Source organism: Furipterus horrens, unplaced genomic scaffold, assembly GCF_987537825.1.
Source record: "Furipterus horrens unplaced genomic scaffold, mFurHor1.1.pri manual_scaffold_1, whole genome shotgun sequence".
In the NCBI taxonomy this organism is placed as follows: domain Eukaryota; kingdom Metazoa; phylum Chordata; class Mammalia; order Chiroptera; family Furipteridae; genus Furipterus; species Furipterus horrens.
In genome coordinates, this window is record NW_028327171.1 from 82,576,579 (window position 1) to 82,598,004 (window position 21,426).

At 38.6% G+C, this 21,426-nt stretch overlaps 1 protein-coding gene and 1 pseudogene across 1 annotated transcript in view; one reads left to right on the forward strand and one right to left on the reverse strand.

The window, feature by feature from the left end:
* The first annotated feature begins 4,369 nt into the window (after positions 1 to 4,369).
* IMPG2 (interphotoreceptor matrix proteoglycan 2) overlaps positions 4,370 to 21,426 on the forward strand; it is a 71,348-nt gene continuing 54,291 nt past the window's right edge. The window contains exons 1-3 of the mRNA XM_090257430.1: positions 4,370 to 5,032; positions 5,516 to 5,746; positions 21,118 to 21,284. Of these exons, the coding sequence (XP_090113556.1) occupies positions 4,948 to 5,032; positions 5,516 to 5,746; positions 21,118 to 21,284 (483 nt within the window). The 5' untranslated portion in view covers positions 4,370 to 4,947. The remainder of the gene's footprint in view (positions 5,033 to 5,515; positions 5,747 to 21,117; positions 21,285 to 21,426) is intronic.
* LOC150021374 (rho GTPase-activating protein 18 pseudogene) lies at positions 11,631 to 13,709 on the reverse strand (annotated as a pseudogene).

The following is a 21,426-nucleotide window of genomic DNA, read 5'->3' on the forward strand; positions in this document are numbered from 1 at the left end:
TGGAGGCTGGAGAAATCAGGATCAGGACTCCTTAAGGTCTCCTGTTGAGGAAGTGCTTTATTTGATACACTGTTTTCTGGGGATATTCTAATCCAAATTAAGGGAGCTAGATTATGGACTATTGTCCTGCAAGTGTGAATGTCACTCTGAACCCAAGATCATAGGCGGTTGTTTGGAATAGGCATTGCAGCGTTGCACCTCCATACTGCAGGCCTTGCACACGCTCTTCCTTCTTCCTAGAGCGCCCTTTCACTACTTCTTGTTTATTTTTTCCTGAAATCTGGCTCAAATGTCATCTCCCCCACACTGGCTCAAACAGAATAATTCATTACCTCTCCTCTTTCGCCATAATGATTTTTAATTATTCTCATCAGTTTTATTTTATTATTTGTATACATGTTTTTCCCTTTAGACTCCAAGCTCCTAAAAGACGAACATTTTGTACATCCTCTATTTTAGTATGTTAGTGGCATATAGTAAACAGAAAATTTTGCTGAATCAATAAATGATTCTCAGCTCATTTGGAATTAGGGTATGGAAGAAAGAACCTGGTACTTGTTTTATGTTGAAGGTTTTTTTTGTTTTGTTTGTTTTTTGTTATTTTCCTCAAAATTTTATTTTATTTATTTTTGTATGTTTTATTGATTATGCTTACAGTTGTCGCAATTTCTTTTCCCTTTGCTCCCCTCCACCCAGCAACCCCCCTCCCTCCAGCAGTCCCCCATTCTTAGTCCATGTCCATGGTTTGTGCATAAAGTTCTTCTCAATATCCCCTTGTCTATTCCCCACCCTCCTTAATTCCTGCACCATTTCCCTCCCTCTCCCTCTTCCCCCTCCCAGCTGTCCTCCCCGCACATGCTTCCCATACCTATGATTCTGTTTCCACTCTAGTTGTCTGCTTAGTTTACCTTTGTTCCATTCCCTAGGTTCTGCTGTTGATAGTTGTGATACTGTTTTCATTTTAATGTTCATAGTTTTAATATCATTTTTCTTTTTAACAAGTCCCTTTAACATTTCATATAATAATGCCTTGGTGATGATGAATTCCTTCAGCTTTACTTTGTTTGGGAAGCACTTTATCTGCCCTTCCATTCTGAATGATATCTTTGCTGGATAGAGTAATCTTGATTGTAGGGCCTTGCCTTTCATCACTTTGAATATTTCCTGCCAGTCTCTACTTGTCTGCAAAGTTTCTTTTGAGAAATCAGCTGACAGTCTTATAGGTACTCCTTTGTAAGTAATTCTCCTCTTCTCTCTTGCTTTTAAGATTCTCTCTTTATCTTTAACTTTGGCATTTTGATTATGCTGTGTCTTTGTGTGGTTCTCCCTGAGTCTAGTTTGTTTGGGACTCTCTGTGCTTCCTGGACCCGTATGTCCATTTCCTTCTCCAAAATAGGGAAGTTTTCCTTCATTATTTTTTCACATAATTTTTCAATTTCTTGTTCTCCCTCTTCACCTTCTGGCAATCGTATGATTCGGATGTTGGCACGTTTATAGCTGTCCCAGAGGTTTCTAAGCCTCTCTTCATTTTTTTAAATTCTCATTTCCTCCTTATGTACTGGTTGACTGTTTCTTCATTATGTTCCAATTTGTTGATTTGAACCCTGGTTTCCTTTCCTTCACCACTTGTTTCATATAGATATTCCTTCATTTCAGCCAGGATAGACTTTATTGTTTCTCCATCCTGTTTAATCTTTGTTAGAGTTGTGAGCATCCTAATCACCAGTGCCTTAAACTGTGCTTCTGTTAAGTTGTCTGTCTTCTCATCTGTTAGGTGTACTATCTGCTCATTGCTTAGTTGTGCCACTGGAACCTTGATCTTCCCGGCTTCTGGGTCGTACTTCTCTGCCTCCTCATCTTCCTGTGTTTGCCTCTGTGATTTGGGCAAAGGCTGTCGCACCTCTTACATTATAGGGGGCAGAGCCTTAGGTATTTGTTAGTGCTTGCGACCAGTTCACCGAGTTTTGGCGCTGTATATGGGGGAGGGGTCTGAAAGGGAAAAGTGCCGGTTGCTGCAGCTTTTCCAGGCACTTCTTCCCCTTTCCATATTAAGCAAGCTGCCTCCTTTTCGAGACTGGCAGCTACTTCCTGTACCCCCACCCCCACCTGCTTTCACAGTCAGAAGTAATGTGGCTCTATTTTCCCTGGCTCTGGAACTGCAAGCTGTGTGGTCTAGTTTGGGGCTTGAGTCATTTCTCGGGTTTAATCAGTATGATTGTGTTTTTTGTCAGGGCTGCTGCTAGCCCACCACTCTCCTGCGAGCCGCCCCTAGCCCTGCTGCCGAGAAGCACCGCCCCAACAGCTGCCGCTCCTCTCCTCTTTCTCTCCATCTGGCTCCGCCCCTCCTACCTTTTTGGTTGATTGTTTTTTCTTTATTTCTTGGTGAACTTCCCTGTAGTTCTGATTTTTTTGATTTTCTGGCTTTTTTTTTTTTTTTTTTAGTTTTGAAGTGGTTGTAAATTTATTCTTAGTTGTGAGGAGAAGCAGCATTTGTATTTACGCCTCCATCTTGGCCGGAAGTCCTTATTTTTGTTTTTAACCAGCTTGTAAATTTGGGAACAGTTCTTGAAGCGTTAAGGACCATCAGATGAGATTTTGAAATATTTCCTAAAAACAAGCTCAATAAAAAAGGAATATTTTTCTGAGTAATTAAACATTAGATAATCTTTTTATCTATAGGAAAATTCCAAAATTCTTGGTAAGACTATCAAGGTATTTAATAATTTACCTTAATCTTTTCAGCCTTCATGCCCAATCTTTTGTCCTATATTCCTGTTTCTGCTCTCGCAAATGTCTTTCTATTTTCTGTACACACAGTAGATTTTTCTACCTTATTGATTATGACCAGGAATTTCTTTCTTAACTCCTATTCCTTCCCACTAACTCCCACCTCTGCCCACACCAGGCCATTCAGGGCCTAACTGAAAGGTTATCTTCTGTAAGAATCCCCTTTTAGTTTTCCAGTTGGAATTAATCTTGCTTCTGGGTTCCCATGGCACAACCTTATGGTAATCATCACCTACTGATTGCCTCGTGTCATATATATAGTTATTCTACGAATGCTGTAGTTAAGAGTCACATTAAATGTGAAGTTAAACTCAGTTTATAAAATGCTAAACCTACTTAGAAGCAAATGAACCCAGCTGGAGTTTTCATACTATGTTTTTTTTTTAAGTACAGTTTTCTGAAAATTTACAAACTATTTTATAGAATATAATAACCATTTTTAGAGTTCTTACATAAGTACTGCAATATAATTAAATAAGGGGAAATTTGTTCTGTTTGAATCCTCTAAACTTTGTGAATGCTTGTAATAAAAGGCAAATAGTATACATTAGTTTACAAAGGATTTTCCTATTTCCTAATCTTCCCCAGTGACCATGTGATATAGGTGGAGATTATCATACCTAATTTCTTTGGTGAGTAAACCAGTCCAATAAGTTTAGGGTTAACAAAATCAAGTATTAAGTGGTAAAAACAGGATTTGAACCCAGGGTTGCCCAGGGTTTTTCTCATTCTAAGTACAGTAATATTTTCAGAATATTCTTGAGTCTCAAAGATTTCCTGGGCTGTTGTAGTAGGCCATCAAAAAGAATTTCCAACTAATATGTGTTACCTTAAAGTTCTCCCTTGGTCTGAATTGTCAACGTGAAGCATTTCTTTGAGCTTTAAAATTTCGCTTAGCTCGTAAAAATTTCAGCTTTTGCCTCTCGCTCAACAGTAATACTTGGCAAATAAAATTCTTATCAATATATTGCAAATGCTTCTATGCACACGTATTTAATGGTCATTAGATTTGTTAGCACATAGAAGGGCTGAAAATGGTTTGTATGCGTTTGTATTGAAAAATATGCTTGGTGAGCTTTTCATAAACCATAAAACAGGATGATTTAGCTGACACAATTAGTTTAGCATTCTCCAGAGAAATGTGCTTTAGATCTTTACAAAACATTGTTTTTTTTAACGAAAACCTCTCCAGAGGTACATGATGTAAGATAAATTCATTGATATTTGATAGTAAATTCTAGCTTCCACAACTATTTTAAACTAAATTCCTTTCTACTAGGTTTATTTGTTAAAAACTATCCCAATACAAAGCATTTTATTTGGTCTTATTGGGTAAAGGATAACACACTGGGCCTAATGTTTAATAGCAAATTAAGCAACAAAGTTATTATGACATAGCCATCATTTATATTATGTGCGTAGTATGCACCAGGCACTATTCTGAGCATTTTCTGTATATTACCTAATTCAACCCTCACAATAGCTTTACCATGAGTTAGCTTTACTACTACTCCATTTTATAGATAAGGAAGGAGACATAGTAAGTGGTTATGGTGCAAGATCTTCAAATTTTTTTTTTTTTTTTTTTTTATGAAGTAGGGAAATTAAGTATAGTAGCTTTATTACAAAGAGAAACAGCTCCAAGAAATCTAATTTTGTTTTGTGCGTACCTCTGTGCTTCTCAATGAGATAGATATAAACAGTCTGGGTACTTTATGCTTATAAATAATAGGTCCTAGAAGGACCCAGAGAATATGTGATATCTATAAGGTTTGATTAATAGATTCATAACAATTGTAAAACTTAGTGAAATACATATGAAACATTAAAAAATGAACTGCTCGTTAAAGGCTAGGAGAGTGTTAATAAAGAGCTTAGCTGGCTAGATTAAAGAAATTGTCTGTCCCATCTGTTCTAATTAGCTTATGTTTCTTGCTTTCATAGCATGCTGGTTATTTCAGAAAAGAAGTGAGAGGTACTTTGAAAGGACGCCACTTTTATTTAAGCTAATTTATAATGGTTTTGGAATGTTTGTCAATTCTCGAAGATAAGCTTTTAAATGTTAGATCTTTCCTGTAATATTTTGTTATTGGAAGTTTCAAGGCTTTGGGTGCTCAGTTAAGGATTTTGGCCTTTCCTCATCCCTTTGGCTTTGACCAGATGATTATGTTAACTCATTTTGAGAAGATTTCTTTGGGTTTTTTGATATTTGTGCTGATAGAAGAAAACCTTCCATCATTAACAGGTATTTAAAAATTGACATTGTTTTTATCTTTTTTATATCTGTGTTATATTCTCACTAAAAATGTTATTTGGTGACACTGCTGTAAGAAATGGAATCAAATACTACTATATTAGTCTTTGATATTGCTTCATTTAAACTGTTTTAAAATCTCTCCAATAAATTTGGTTTTCCTCTTCATTAGTATCTACTGGTTCAAACCTTACTTCCTTTTATTTCTTGTGTTGAAATTGGATGTATACTTGACTTCAATATCATTCTTGAAATGAAGGAGTAGGAATTAAATGGAGAAAAGATGGACTGCTTCACTCCTCTCCTTAGGCATGCATGTCTGTAATCTGAGATTGACTTCAAAAAATCCTTATATGGCACAAATGTCAGTTTTTCTCTGTTACCTTTTGTACTGTATCTTTAACTGTATCTTCATTTATCACCAGAGGCCTTGTTTATGCTTTCACTCTGTAGCGCAAAATGACTCATCTTTAGAAGAAATCTTGGAACCCAGGAGTGGAGATTCTTTTCTCCTGGTTGACTCAGAATCTGCAGACCCTTCTCTGTCTAGTGAAAAGAAACAACCTCTGGACCACAGAGAAGCTGAGAGACAGTGGTTGCTGAGAAGAAGGCGATCAACTCTGTTTCCTAATGGAGTAAAAATCTGCCCAGATGAAAGTGTTACAGAGGCTGTGGCAAACCATGTGAAGTATTTTCAAGTTCGGGGTAAGCAAACATTAAACCCTTGGGCTCTGATGAAATTCAAATGGTTTTTATCACATTTGTTGTGTCATTATAATTCAATATTTGTGATAATTTGGACAGGTACTGAGCCAAATATCTTTCTATTAGCTATGGAAAAGGGACTTGCTAAGAATGTAGTAGTTATACACCTTCAGAGGAAAGTTGACATTGTTTTAAGAGAGGAAATGATTTAAATCTTTTTAAGCATTTTGAAAATACCAATGTATGTTATGGGATATATAATCGTGACTTCTTCATTACAGTAATTTGCCTAAATATACACAAAATATATTTACCAAGCTATACTTATTGGTTATTTTATATACATAAAAGTATAACTTCAATATTTCATAGAGTAGACGTTCCATAGACATGCTGGTTATTCTCTAGTCAGAACACATAAAACTTGATGTCTAAAATAATGGCATTTCTCAGAATGGACCTTAACACAACAAAACTAGGATTTTATTTTATTTTTCTTCAGACAGTATTATCCTTCACTTCATACCTTTTTTATTATGTGACTTCATTCTCTGTTTCCTATATTTACTAACCAAATTGCTTAATTGACCCTAATATATCCCTTAGATATATGGAGAATGCCCAAACTTTGTTTTTTGTCCCTCAAGAGCCAATAAAAAGCCATAATATGGTGGTGATGCTAGTAAATGAGTGGAGATAGATGATGAAATGATAGTGAAATCACACTTGTTCATTCATGTGTGTATATTCAACAATCGTTTAACATTTGCTATTTTTCAGGCACAGGGCTATATGAACGTTTAGTCTGGGCTGCTATGTTATCTTCCTATTTTCCTCCATTTTGTCCTTCCCCTCCTCCTCCCTCACTAAAGCAAGTGTTTTTAAAATAAAAAAAATTAAATAATGTATTACATATTTATATATTTGATTTTTGTTTGTTAAAGTGGCACAATGTATTAGCACCTTTTTTTGGGGGGGGAGTATATTTATATCTCTTGATTTTATGTGGTAGCTATCAAGCATTATTAAGCAAAAGCTTCTGTTTTCCTTTTTTTAAAAAATGTTTTATTGATTATCTGTTACAGTTGTCCCAATTTCTTTTCCCTTTGCTCCCCTCCACCCAGTGATCTCCCTCCCTCCAGTTGTTCTCCCCACTTAGTTCATGCCCATTGGTTGTGCATATAGTTCTTCTCAACATCTTCCTGTCTACTCCACTCCCTCCTACTGTGCTTCTTAATTCCTGGACCATCTCCCTCCCTTTCCCCCTTCTCCCTCCCCGCTGACTTCCCCCCAATATGTTCCCCATACCTATAATTCTTTTTCCACTCTCGTTGCCTAGTTTGCCTTTGTTTCGATTCCCTAGCTTCTGCTGTTGGTTGTTGTGATACAGTTTTCATTTTCATGTTCATAGTTTAGATCCTCCTTTTCCTAAACAAGTCCCTTTAACATCTCATATAACAGTGGTTTGGATCTAATGAACTCCCTCAGTTTTACTTTGTCCTGGAAGCACTTTCTGTGCCCTTCTATTCTGAATGACAGCTTCTCTGGAGAGAGTAATCATGGCTATAGGTTTCTGATTTTCATTCCTTTGAATACTTCTTGCCGGTCCCTTCTTGCCTGCAGAATTTCCTTTGGGAAATCAGCTGATTGTCTAATTGGGATCCCTTTATATGTAATTCTCTTCTTCTCTCTTGCTGCTTTTAAGATTCTCTCTTTATCCTTAATATTTGACAGTTTGATTATAATGTGTCTTGGTGTGGTTCTCCCTGGGTCCAGTTGTTTTGGAACTCTCTGTGCTTCCTGGACCTGTAAGGCTATTTCCTTCCCCAAGTTAGGGAAGTTCTGCTTTATTATTTTTTCACATAATTTTTCCATTCCTAGCTCTTCTTCACCTTCTGGCAACCCTATGATTCGGATGTTGGCCTGTTTATAGCTGTCCTCACTTTTTGTTTTCTCTTTCTGCACTGGTTGACTGTTTGTTCCTTCCCTACATTCCGATTTGTTGATTTGATCCCTGGTTTTCCTTCCCTCACCACTTGTTTTGTATGTGTTTTCATTCATTTCAGCAGGACTAGCCTTCATTCCTTCCCCGTTTTGATTAAGATCTGCTGTTAGTTCTGTAAACTGTTTTATAACTGTAGCTCTAAACTGAGCCTCAGAAAGATTATCTATCTGCTGGTCCGATAAATCATGTATTTGCTGTCTGGTCAGCTGCGTGATTGGAATCTCTATCATGATCCCTGCCATCCTGTCAGGTTTGTTTACCTTTCCTTCCTGGGCGAGGCTGTCATACCTCCTACGCTCTAGGGGACGGAGCTCTGTGCACTTGTACTACCAGGCGACCCTTCTCACCACACTGTGGTGCTTTGTGTGGGGTGGGGGTCCAAGATGGATTCCTGCCATTCACTCTCCGCTGAGAGACCGGGAGCCTACTCCTCTGTCCCCACGCCCTCTGGGCCTCACAGTCTAAGGCAATGGGGGTCTGCCTTCCCTGGCATTGGAATCGCGAGCTGACAGGTTTGGTCTGCAGCTAGGGGTGCTTTCAGGCATTCTCGCCTCCCCTTAAATATGGGTATCTGTGCTTACTGCAGTCCTGCTACCTGTCGCTGCAGCCGCCACCGCTAGCAGAGCTTCACCTCTCCTCCCTGGCTTCACCCTTCCTACCCATCTGGATGAGCACCACTTGTTTATAACTTCATACGTTGGACTTCCATGTAGCTTTATTTTCTGGAACTTCTGGTTATTTTTGGTTTTGCGGTAGTTGTATTCCTTCTTAGTTGTGGAGGGAGATGGAGTGTGTCAGTCTAGGCCTCCATCTTGGCCAGAAGTTCTCCGTTTTCCTTTTTTGATGGAAATCCATTGACCTGACCTTTTGTGTCCAGGGCAAATGTCAGAAAGACCAATTCCAGAGAGTAAGAAGAGAATAAAGGAACTGAAGATAAATGACAATGACAGCTTGTAATTTATCAAAATATGATTTTACTACCTGGAGTTTTAAAAATATTATTTAAAAATTGAACAGAATATCTAGATAGCTATTGTTAAATAGTAAAGAGCAAATAACCAACCATTTGAGGATTGTGGTGGTTATATTGTTTTTTTAATTTTCACCCAAGGATATATTTATTAATTTTAGAAAGAGGAAGGGAGAGGGAGGGAGGGAGGGAGAGAGAAATATCGATGTGAAAGACAAACATTGATCGGCTGCCTCCTGTACTTGAGCCCACTTAGGATGAACCCACAACTTAGGCATGTGCCCTGACTGGGATGGAACCCACAACCTTTTGTGTATGGGACAATACTCCAGCCAACTGAGCCACCTGTCTAGGGCTCATTATGCTTTTTACTTGCTTTACTCTTATGTTTATAAATTCAGGACATACTATTGAAAAAGAACCTAACAAAAAGAAAAATAAAGCTTTTCTAGAATAACTGGCTTTAAAATACAGATGCTATGAATGGGATTATTATAGCCAAGTGCTGGAAACAGCCTAAGTGCCCATCAGTGGATGAGTGAATCAGAAAACTGGTACATTTACACAATGGAATACTATGCAGCAGAAAGAAAGAAGGGACTCCTACCATTTGTGACAACATGAATGAAACGAGAATATTATGCTTAGTGAAATAAGCCAGGCGGCAAAAGACAAATACCATACGATCTTATCTAATACAGGAACCTAATGAACAGAACAAACAAACAAGCAAAACAGAACCAGAGACTTGGAAACACGGATGGACTGACAGTGACCAGAGGCGGGTGGTGAGAAGGGGGGAAAGAAAGGGAAGGTTCTAGTCAAGGAACAAGTGTAAATGACCCATGGACATGGGTAACAGGGTGGGAATTGACTGTGGGAGAAGGGATGAAGTGGGCAGGGCAGGGGAGAGCAATGGCAGGGGGGAATGGGAGACAATTGTAATAGAACAACAATTAAAAAAGTAATTAAAAATAAAAATGAAAGAGGCCTTCTAAAGCTAAAAGGGATGGGACAGTACATCAAGCTTACAACTCTTACTGACATGGTAAAGAGTAAAAATTTTGAAAGATCTTGAAGGGATAATTGGACTATGCCTTTAGAACCAATGGTTTGCAAATTATAGAGATCCATTTAGTGTCCAACCAGTGATCTTAGCTCTTTCCACCAAGCTAATGGTTTGCCCAACTTTTCCTTTATGGAGTATTTGGCTTTGGTTGCTCGTTGGTGTAACAGATTTGAAAAATATCTATTTAAGGAAGAAGGAGCTACATTTAACCTAAAAATTTGTAAAATTAAACAGATATTTAGGGTGCTTATAGTAGAATGTAATTAATAGTATATTTTCTCTCTTTCAAAAAATCATATTTGTATTTGGGCCTTTAAAAACAAAGCTTTGTTAAGATATATTTAGATGGATTATAAACTGCACATATTTAAAGCATATAATTTGATTAGTTTTGACAAATATATTTACCCTGGAAATTATCAATACAATTAAGATAAGGAACTTATCAGTCATCCACAAACATTTTTTAAGTATATTGTATTGATTATGCTATTACAGTTGTCCCAATTTTTTTCCCTTTTGCCCCCCTCTGCTCAGTACCTCACATCCCTCCAGCAATCCCCTGTTCCCTTAGTTCATGTCCATGGGTCATGCATATAAGTTCTTCAGCTTTTCCATTTACTTTACTATTCTTTTTTTTTTTTTTAATTTAGAAAAATGCATTTAATTATAAAAAAAAATTTAAATAAAAAAGCAATGGTACAAATCACCAAAATGTTAAATGATCATATCCACAGGCTGTCGTAATTATATGCTAAAAATTTATGACTATTCTCATTAACAGCATCTTCCCTTAGAGTGACATCAAAAGCTTCTGGGAATGTGTAATTTTTCCTAAAGTACTACTAAAAGTATCATAAACACAGTTTGTGCAGCATTCATTTACATCACCTTTTATTTACTACACTCTAAACTCATAAAATATTGAACGTTTTTCTCTCACTTTATTCCTCTTATTTACAGTACAAAGGCTCATCTCTTGTCACAGTATGGTTTGTGCATTAAAATCCCCAGGAATAGTCCTTTCCGCAGCATTTTAATAAATTTACTCTGATTATTTAAAATAAGTACACAAACAAAACCTGTTCATATGACTGTATCATACTCAGAAGAATAACTCTTCCTGCAGACTTATTTATGAGTTAAGAAAAAAAAAAATCCCTTTTAGTAGAATACATTCTCAACCATTACTGGATTAGACTCCTATGCATATTTATATTGCTAGTATGACAATAGGTAAAGCTAGCTATGACTTTTTAAATTTCATTTAGAAGAGGGACACATACATGAAGTGATCTGGCTTTCACTCTCTTATTATCCATAATCCAGTTGTTCCACATGGATATATTTTATTTATTCTTAGTACACTAGTCTTTAATGGTTCAGTAATAACTGGCAGTTTCTGACAGTTCTGTTTTCCTGATAGTGGATATAGTTCTGTGCACATATATCTGATGAACTGAAAAAATGCAAATCACTTCATGCGATACAGCAGGGAGAAACGGAATGTTATTGTTTGAACACATGATTCAAGGAGATGAATATTCAGCATTCAATAGTCATAGGAATACTGTTGAATTCAGGCTGTTTTAAGATGTACTGTCTTCACGACTTGCCATGCCTAGTATCTGTTATCATTTTGGTTAAAAAGCAAACCTAATTGGGGGAAGGCAGATGTGAGGAGAGAAAGGTAAGAAAGCACATATTACAGTATATATGATTTTACAAAAAGTGAAAAGAAAAAGGGTATATTTTATATTAAAAAAAAACAACAACTATATCACATCTGGACACATTTGACAGAGTTTATGAAAACAGCCTATAAGCTAATTAAGCCACTTTCCTCTCACTCCAGAGACAATTATTTTCTAATAATATAGATAATGATAATTTACACAATTCTGGCAGCAGCACAAATCTATAACTTATTAAGGCTTGAGGGTATCACTAGTCCATGGTTGGGTACATTTGAATAATCAGAGTCCTGCTGTTTCTTTTATTTACACTCTTGACCCAGCAAGTATTGCTAAGGAAGTCCTTGTGGTTATCTGCAGCAGAAGTCTTCTATGATGGCTTGGACTTTATAATCCACTCAGCATTCGAGTTGAGCTGATATAAGTTCCTTCATGTATGTGTCATCATTGAGGCAGCATTCCCCAATATTTCCTCCGATTTCATACAAAAAAACTTCCCCTTTCTTGAGAGTCTGGGCAATCCCACTTTCTTGGCTGAGAAACCTGGCAAGTACATCACTGGCTTTTAGTTCTTCAGTTAGCTGTATTGCCATGGAAACTTTTGAAAGATGGGGAGCTTGCACTCAAATCAGTCCCTGAGGAACGTCAGCATCATTTGTACTCTTATCTTGCTTTTCATATTTTTCTCGGTCATAAGCCATTTTCTTAAGCAATTTCTTCACTGTCGTCTTATCCTTTTTAAGATTTTCGGTGTTTTGCTTCCTCACTTGGTTGACATGAAACTTGGGAATTGTCCACAGAAATTGTTGATGCTTAATCAGTAAGTGCATGATATTAGCTGTCCTGGCTGCCATTTCAAATTCTCGCTGTTCGCTGGACTTCAGACCCAACCAGTGACACATGAAGAAATTTGGGGCCATGACCATTGCCACATTCGTGGTTGTCATCTTATTTTTCTCTTTATTGTCTATTACTCTTTGGAGAAATTCAAGCAGGGCGTTCAGGGTGTCTCAGTTCGCATCAGGCAGGAGGATGACAAGGAGGTTCAAAGCCTGTAGTTGTTGCTTCTTGGTTGGAAGATTCTGGACAGCCTGAAAGGCATGGAGGTACTCCACACTGAGCAGCGGCTGGGGCAGCTCCCTGATGAAGAGCTTCAGCAGGCTGGCGGCATCGTGCTGCTTGACACTTTCCCAATTAAAAGCCCCTTCATAAAACTTTGCTTCTAGTTCTTGGCAAAGATTCTTGATCCTATTAGCAGCTCCAGGTATTCTTAAGAGGCCTTCAGTTTCCAAACCTCCCTCTTCAATTCTAGAAATCAGTTTTTTAAATATCAAGGGTATTCGAGTTCCTGGTATTTTCCTTTGATCAAGTTCTAACAGTACTGTTAGTGGAACACAAAAAAGGCCAGAATCTTTTGTTTTGATTTTCACAGCTTTCTGTTGTTTCAGTTCAACACTCAGTACATCATAGCGGGCAGTCAGTTCAATGAGGGCTATACTGCAAACTTTCTTCATGTCCTGGGGCGCGAGGTCACTGATCCTGGTGGTGCCTGTTTTGTCTTTTGGCACTCTGCAATTAGTTATCGGGGCATTGTCGCCTTTGCTCTTCTGGGTCCTATCCTTGGAGCTCTCTTTCTGATTGGCGGCTTGCTCTGCAAATGATACCTCCAGGTCGATATCTGTTTCAGAGGCAGGTGCTTCCTCAGGCACCAGTGGGATCAGCTTCTTTTCACCATCAACTAGGCCAGATGCCTGGTCATCTTTTCCTTGGTATTTGTTTTCATTTGTTCTGATTGACTGCATTTCAGTGCCATCTGGAGCTTTTTCTTTTGACTCTGTCTGTTGAGCAAATATGTCTCTGACGTCGGGAATATGGTATTGTTTGTTTTTTTTCCTTAAGGTCTAGGAGACAGTCTCTACCTGTTTCTGAACAGCTGCTGCCTGGGTCCGGATTAATGTTGATAAAAGCACCATGCTATCTTGGGGATCTCCAGCAGACTCTCCAAAGAGATTCGACAAACCAGCCTCCTTAAGCCATTCTTCCAATTCGCCCTCATCAGGCTCTTTGACAACCACGACCTCTTGATGTTGTCTGTTCTCACTAGATTTCTTGGTATTTTCTACTTTGGTCCAATAATGCTCCATAGATAGTTCATCCACAGAATCCTGGGAACTTGAGCGATTGAACGGAGGTTTCTCCTTTACTTTGGTGATTTCTTGGTTCATAGTGTACTGGCCATATCTACGACTAGGTTGTGGCTTTGGTCCTGGCCGGGGTGCATATGAGAGGCGATCAATGTTTCTCTCTCACATCGCTGCTTCTCTCCCTCTCTCTTTCACATCAATAAAAACATATCTCGAGGTGGCTTCCTCCCCTCCCCGGCCATGGCCCCCCACCATGGCCTGGTCCTTGCCACTGTGGTGGTTGGCAGTTAGCACCACTCCCTAGGAATTGGAGAGCCAGCTCATGGTGAGAGAAGGGGCATAGTTTCTATGATCCTGACACTGAGCTACTTTACTATTCTTAATGCCTTTGTATTTCTTTTGTACCTACCAGTTATGCTTCTTGATCCCTGCACTTTTTCTCCATTCTCCCCCTTTCCCCTCCCCATGGATAACCCTCCAATGATCTCCATATCTGTTTCTGTTCTAGTTGCTTGCTTAGTTTGTTTTGTTTTTTTAGATTCATTTTGTTGATAGTTATGATTTTGTTGTCATTTTACTGTTCATAGTATTGATCTTCTATTTCTTAAATATGTTCCTTTAACATTTCATATAATAAGGATTTGGTGGTGATTAACTTCTTTAGCTTTATTTTGTTTGGGAAACACTTTTATCTGCCCTTCCAGTCTAAATGATAGCTTTGCTGGATAGAGTAATCTCAGTTTTAGGAACTTGCTTTTCATAATTTTGAATACTTCTTGCCAGATCCTTCTTGTCTGCAAAGTTTCTTTTGAGAAATTAGCTGACAGTTTCTGGGAACTTCTTTGTAGGTAACTAACTCTCTTCTTTTCTCTTGCTACTTTTAAGATTCTCTCTTTATCTTTCTTGGTATAGTCCTTTTTGGGTCTAGCTTGTTTGGGATTCTCTGTGCTTCCTGAACTTGTATGTCTATTTCCTTCCCCAAAATAGGGAAGTTTTCCTTCATTATTTTTTCACAAAAGTTTTCAATTTCTTGCTCTTCCTCTTCTCCTTCTGGCACCCCTATGATTTGGATGTTGGCATGTTTAAAGTTGTCCCGGAGGTTCCCAAACCTCTCCTTGTTTTTTTCAATTTTTGTTTCTTCCTTCTCTACTAGTTCATTGTTTATTTCTTTCTTATTTTCCAAATTGTTGATTTGAACCCCAGCTTCCTTCCCTTCCCCATTGGTTTCATGTGCATTTTTCTTCATTTTACTTAGTATAGCCTTCACTTCTTCTCTTATGCATTTGCTGTACTCAGTCATTTCTGTGAGCCTTGTTATCACCACTGTTTTGAACTCTGCATCTGTTGGTTGGCTGTCTCCTCCTTGCTTAGTTCTCCTTGTGGAGCCTTGATCTGCTTCCTCTTCTGGGCCATACTTCTTTGCCTCCTCTACTTGACAGCCTCCTGTGTTTGCCTCTGTGTCTTAGGTAGAACTGTCAATCCTGTTATATTGTAAGGGGTGGAGCCTTAGGTATTTGCCAGTGCTGGGTGACCTGTTTCACCACCTTGTGGTGCTGTATGTGGGGTGGGGTCATAAAGTGAACAATGCCACTTGCTCAGCACTTGCCCCTTTTCCAGGCACTTCTCCCACTTCCTGTATGGGACTGGCGCCCTTCTAACTGTTGCCCTAGTTGTGGTTATCAGAGTGCGTGGGTTTGTAGATATTCTAGGACCACTGCAGCCTCTAAACGGACTCTCCTGAGAGACCAGCAATTTCTTCTGCGGCCCCAACCCCTACTGGTTTTCACAGCCAGAAGCAATGAGACTTTATTTTCCCATCGCTGGAACTGTGAGCTGCGGAATCTGGCCTGGGACTGGGATCACTCCCCATGTGTCCCTCTGGTTTTTATAACGTGTGTCTGCTTCTTTCTGCTGGCTGGCAACAGCCACTGCCTTGCTGCTGCTGCTGCCACACTGCATCCTCTCTGCTCTGGATCCCCATCTGTGCCCCTCCTACCTGTCAGGATGAATATTACTTCTTTATTCCTTTGTTTGTTGGACTTCCATGCAGTTCAATTTTCTGGTAGTTCTGGTTGTTTTTTTGTTTTGAGGTAGGTATAATTCTTCTTATGGTTGTGGAAGGAGGTGAAGCATGTCAACCTACACCCTCATCTTGGCTGGAAGTTCAGACACTTTCTTGTGTGTTTTTAGTCCCTCTCTCCCTTACCACCTCCATTTATCCCAGTACTGAGGCAACCACTAATCTGCTTTCTATCATTATGTATTAGATTGCATTTTCTTCCCTTTTGTACAGAAATGTATTTATACTATGTACTCTATATTTTTTTTTTTTGTCTGGCTTCTTTTACTTAGTGTAATTACTATTATTTTGTCTAGTTTGTCGTTTTATTTTGAAGTTTTATATTACTGTCTAAAGATTTGAAATAGACTTCACAAATAAGAGGAAATTATAAATTTTGGATAGCAATCTATTATCAGTTGTATCATTGGTGAATATTTCTTCCATTCTGTAGGCTGTCTTTTCATTTTGTTGATAATGCTTTCCTTTGATGTGCAAAAATGTTTTAGTTTGATGTAGTCCCATTTACATTTAAAAAAAAAAGAACAGATTGCCAGAGGGTAGGAGAGATGGGAGCTGAGTGAAAAAGGTGAAGAGATTAAGAAGTACAGACTGGTAGATACAAAATAGGGGATGTAAAATACAGCACAGGGAATGTAGTTAATAATATTGTAATAATTATGTATGCTGTCAGGTGGGTCATCGCAAGATGTCGATTCAACACGGGAGGAGACAGATGCCGTGTCACTCCCGAGTCGGACTGCACAGCCATTCTCGGCGGTGCAGATGGACTCTTAAGAAGCTACACCATCGTCTCTCGAGACGGACGGCTGCCGACGACGATGTCAGGTGGGTACTTGAAGTATCAGGGGAATCACTTTGAAAAGCATATGATTGTCTAACCAATATGCTGTACATTTGAAACTAATACAAAGCAATTTTGAATGTGAACTATAATTTAAAAAAGAATATCAGGTAATAACAGCAACTTGTTTTTAAAAAACAAAAGAAAAACATCATATTATATTATTTAAAGAGGTTGCATGCCCTGTCTTCCTCCAACCCCATGAATGTGTGTGCACATGTGGCTAAATTCAAGCCAATGGTATAGGAGCTGCTTAGGTGCATCAGTTTTAAAAATTTAAATGATGGTCCTCTATTTCCCTTCTTTTTTTATTCCCAAAGAAAACAAATGTGGTGCTAGTGAGCTGGCTTCAGTGAAGCAGGTTCAATTACAGTTTACCGGGGAGAACAGAGCAGTAAGAATAAAAACACCTGGCTGCCTGGATATCCTCAGGAAGGGTAAACACACGACCCACCCGTCTACCTACAGTAGTCTGTTTTGGGAGAGAGAAAAACACTTCATAAATACATTTAAAAGTCTGAATTTCGAGGTTTTATTATTTTAACAAATTAACTTATATCCTAATTTATGGAGAAACTGGCATTATATAACTTAAAACATTTTTTAAAGACATTTTATTTAGGTAGGATGTAAGATAAAATATTATGATACAGTAGTCCCTCTATATCACGGTTCACTTATCGCGGCCTCACTGTATCGCAGGATTAAAAAAAAATACTATATTATTTATCGCGGATATTTTTGCTTTATCATGGGATTTTGCGGTACTGTATACGTATGTTGTTAAAGTTACGTAGGTTCAATAGTATAGAATATGTGTAAGAACATAAGTAGTGTTTATAAAAGTGTGGAAAAGCTTAATAAGGGAGTGGGAAAGGTTAATAAGTGTGTGTGAAGGGTTTATAAAGCCTTAAAAAATATATAAATACTAAAATAAATGAAAGATTCCTACTTCGCGGATTTTCACCTATCGTGGGAGGGTCTAGAACATAATGCCCGTGATAAGTGAGGGAATACTGTATATTAAAACAAAATAAAATAGCATTATTTTACTCTGACAGCCAAGGATTGATGATTATAGCTATGAATATATTATTTAAGAGTGTTTGACTAGAACCAACCATGTATTTCTTGACTATGGACTACAAAAATCTAAATTTACTGGGGGGAAGAAAAAAGATCCCGAACTGGTTTAATCACCAGATTTCGTGGGACTACCTTTAATAATGTCCTGAGTATGACCCACTCTTTCCTTCAGTCTTTGTTCTTGTTTTATTCCTTAGTTCCACTGGTGGAGGGGTGGGAATCCTAAAGTTTGATTAAAAAATGGTAATTTGGAATAGGATTATCAGTTCAAAATTATTTCCCTTTAAACTTTGAAGTTGTCTCTGCATTGTCTTTTAAGAGCCTGTTGAAGAAATTTCTTAGCGGTCTAATTCTTTTTTCCCCTTTTTTATTTAAATTATAGTTGACTCACAATATTAGTTTCAGGTGTACAACATAGTTATGAGGCATTTATATAACTTATAAATGTTTATCCCGATAAGACTAGTCCCCATCTGACATATACATAGTTAATAAGTTAAAACAATACTATTGACTATATTTTCTATGCTCTACTTTACATCCCCATCACTGTTTTATAACTTAGCAGTCTGATTCTTGTTCCATTGGATTTATGTAGTTTTATTTGTTTTGTTTCAACTCGACAATATTTAGATTTATACCTTTTTACTTGGTGTTACCAATATATATTTTAATATATTTTTTGCAATAGATTTTTTCTTTTTTTTAAATTATATTTTATTGATTATGCCATTACAATTGTCCCAGTTTTTCCCTCTTTGTGATCCTCCACCCAGTACCCCCTACTCCCTTAGGCAATACCCACACCATTGTTCATGTCCATGAGTCAGGTGTATAAATTCTTTAGCTACTCCATTTCTATACTGTACTTGATCTCCCCATGGCTATTCTGTAACTACCTATTTGTACTTCTTAATCCCCTCACTTCTTTACCCATTCCCCCATAGCACCCTGCCATCTGGCAACCATCAAAATGGCTCTCTTTATCCACGATTCTGTCCCTGTTCTCCTTCTTTGCTTAGTTTTTTAGATTCAGTTGTTGATAGATATTTATTTATTGCCACTTTATTGTTCATAGTTTTGATCTTCTTTTTCTTAAATAAGTTGCATTGCCATTTCATATAATAATGGCTTGGTGTGATGAAGTCCTTTAGTTTTTCCTTGTCTGGGAGGCTCTTTACCTGCCCTTCAATTCTAAATGATGTCTTTGCTGGGTAGAGCAATCTTGGCTGTCGGTCCCTGCTCTTCATGACTTTGAATATTTCTTGCTAATTCCTTCTAGCTGGCAAAATTTCTTTTGAGAAATCAGCTGACAGCCTTATGGGAACTCCTCTGTAGGTGACTGTTTTTCTTTGCTGCTTTTAAGATTCTCTCTTTGTTTTTAATCTTTGGCATTTTAATTGTGAAGTGTGTGGGAGTGGGCCTCTTTGGGTCCACCTTGTTTGGAACTGTGCTTCCTGGACTTGCATGTCTATTTCCTTCACCAAATTAGGGAAGTTTTCTTTCATTATTTTTTCAAATAGATTTCCATTTTTTTTGCTCTTCCTCTTCTCCTTTGGGCACCCCTGTGATGTGAATGTTGGAATGTAGGAAGTTGTCCCAGAAGCTGCTTATACTATACTCTTTCTTTTGGATTCTTTTTTTTTCTTGTGTTCTGATTGGTTGTTTTTTTGCTTCCTATGTTCCAAATCATTGATTTGATTCTCAGCTTCATCTACTCTACTGTTGTTTTCCTGCAAATTGTTCTTTATTTCAATTAGTGTGTCCTTCATTCCTGACTGGATCTTTTATATGCTGTTGAGGTCTTCACTAAGTTCCTTGAGCATCCTTATAACCAGTGTTTTGCACTTTGCATTTGATAGATTGCTTATCACCATTTTGTTTAGTTCTTTTTCTGGAGTTCTGACCTATTCTTTCATTTGGGTCATTTTTCTTTGCTCATTTTGGCAGCCTCCCTGTTTGCTTCTATTTTTGGTAGAGCTCTTATGAGCCTGTGTCTTGGTGTTGTGGCCTAATGTATCAGGTGTCCTGTAGGATCCAGTGGCACAGCCTCCTCTGTCACCCAAGCTGGGTACTCGAGTGTGCCCTTTGTGTGGGCTGAATACACTTTCCTCTTGTAGTTGAGCCTTGGTTGCTGTCGGCAGGTCAATGGGAGGAATTTACCGAGGCTGGTTAGCTGCAAGGATTGGCTGTGACCACTTACCACCAACCTCCACCCTCTATATGGGTGCAGGGTGGTGGTGACCCACGGTGGTCTGCAGCTGTCCATTGGGTGCGCAGACCCTGGGATTTCCTGGGTGGTGCAGGTTAAGGTCATCCCCCACCTGTGTTTAGCCCAGGGGCACCCTGCCTGAGCTATAGAGCAATCTGAGATGGCTGCTACTTTTCTTGACTTGGAGATTCCCAGGGAAAGCCAAGCTGTGAATCTAGGCTGGCTATTGCTAGTGCTGGGCCTCGGGCAAATTAGCAAGAGGTACAGGGCTGGCGGCTCACTGAGACCGGCTGTTGCCTATTTGAGAGGGTCTAGAAAGTTGTGAAGAAGAGCCGAGACCAACCATTAACAGGGAAAAGCCACGTTAACAGCTGTAAGTTGGTTTGGATGAAGCCTCAGGGGATTTCCAGGGTGGGGCAAACAGTGTTAGCCAGATTGATGGAGTCTAAGATATGGCACCTGTCTGCTGGCTTTGTGGCTCTGTGTAGGGAAGATTCAGAAAAGGGAAAATGGTCCCTGCCCACCCTTCTGTGTGGGAGAAAGCTGTCCCCGAGCTCTCACCTTGATACCATACACTTCAGTTCATCCCTGTATGCCCCTGGTGCCTTTCAAGCACTACTCTGGTGTTAGAGCTCAGAGGGAGTGAGTCTGAGTAAGACTCTGTGTGGGTTCTTTAATAGGAACTACTTAGAACTCCAATAGTTTCTTCCACTGACTTAATCCCTGTTAGTTTTTGCAACCAGAAGTTATGGGGACTTACTCTCCTAGCACTGGAACCCTGGGTTAGGGGGCCTGGTGTGGAGCTGGGACTCCTCATTCCTGAGATATCCTCCTGAATTTTATTCTCCACATGTGGATGTGGGACTGGCCTGTTCTGCATATGCGCCCCTCCTACCAGTATGGACAGATGTTTATTATTTAATTCCTTAGTTGTCAGACTTCCATTTAACTCAGTTTCTGATGGTTCTGAGTGATGGTTGTTCTATAATTTAGTAGTAATTTTGATGTGGTTTTGCATGGAGGTGAGCTGTGTTTACCTATGCCACCATCTTGACAGGAAGTCTTTGATATATCTAAAAGAGTTCTTTGCAAGGTAAATATTTTTTCATTGATTTTATTGGGGCATGGTAGTCTTTTAAATTTTAATTTCTATACCACTTAGCTTTTAGCTATTTTTTTACTATTCCTGATATTTTTGTTTTCTTTGTTTTTTTTTTTTTTTTCCCCACTGCTTTTTATATTTCTGACTTCTAGTTCTGTTTTTCAGTGTGTCAAGAAGTTGTCTGGGAAGCCTTCAGGACTTTTTGGGATCGACTTCCTGGGCGTGAGGAATATCGTTACTGGATGAATTTGTGTGAGGGTGGAATCACAACTATATTTGAAATGGGCACTAATTTTAGTCAATCTGTGGAACATAGAAGCTTAATTATGAAGGTGAGTGTAGTAACAAGGGAGGGAACTGCTGTCCTGTTGTTAGAGTCTGTATATATATCTAAGGGCCTAAAAGAAAAAAGAACAAGTGGCAAATCCCCATGTTACTCTTATTTGTTGAATTAGGCTATTTGAGTGAGCTGCC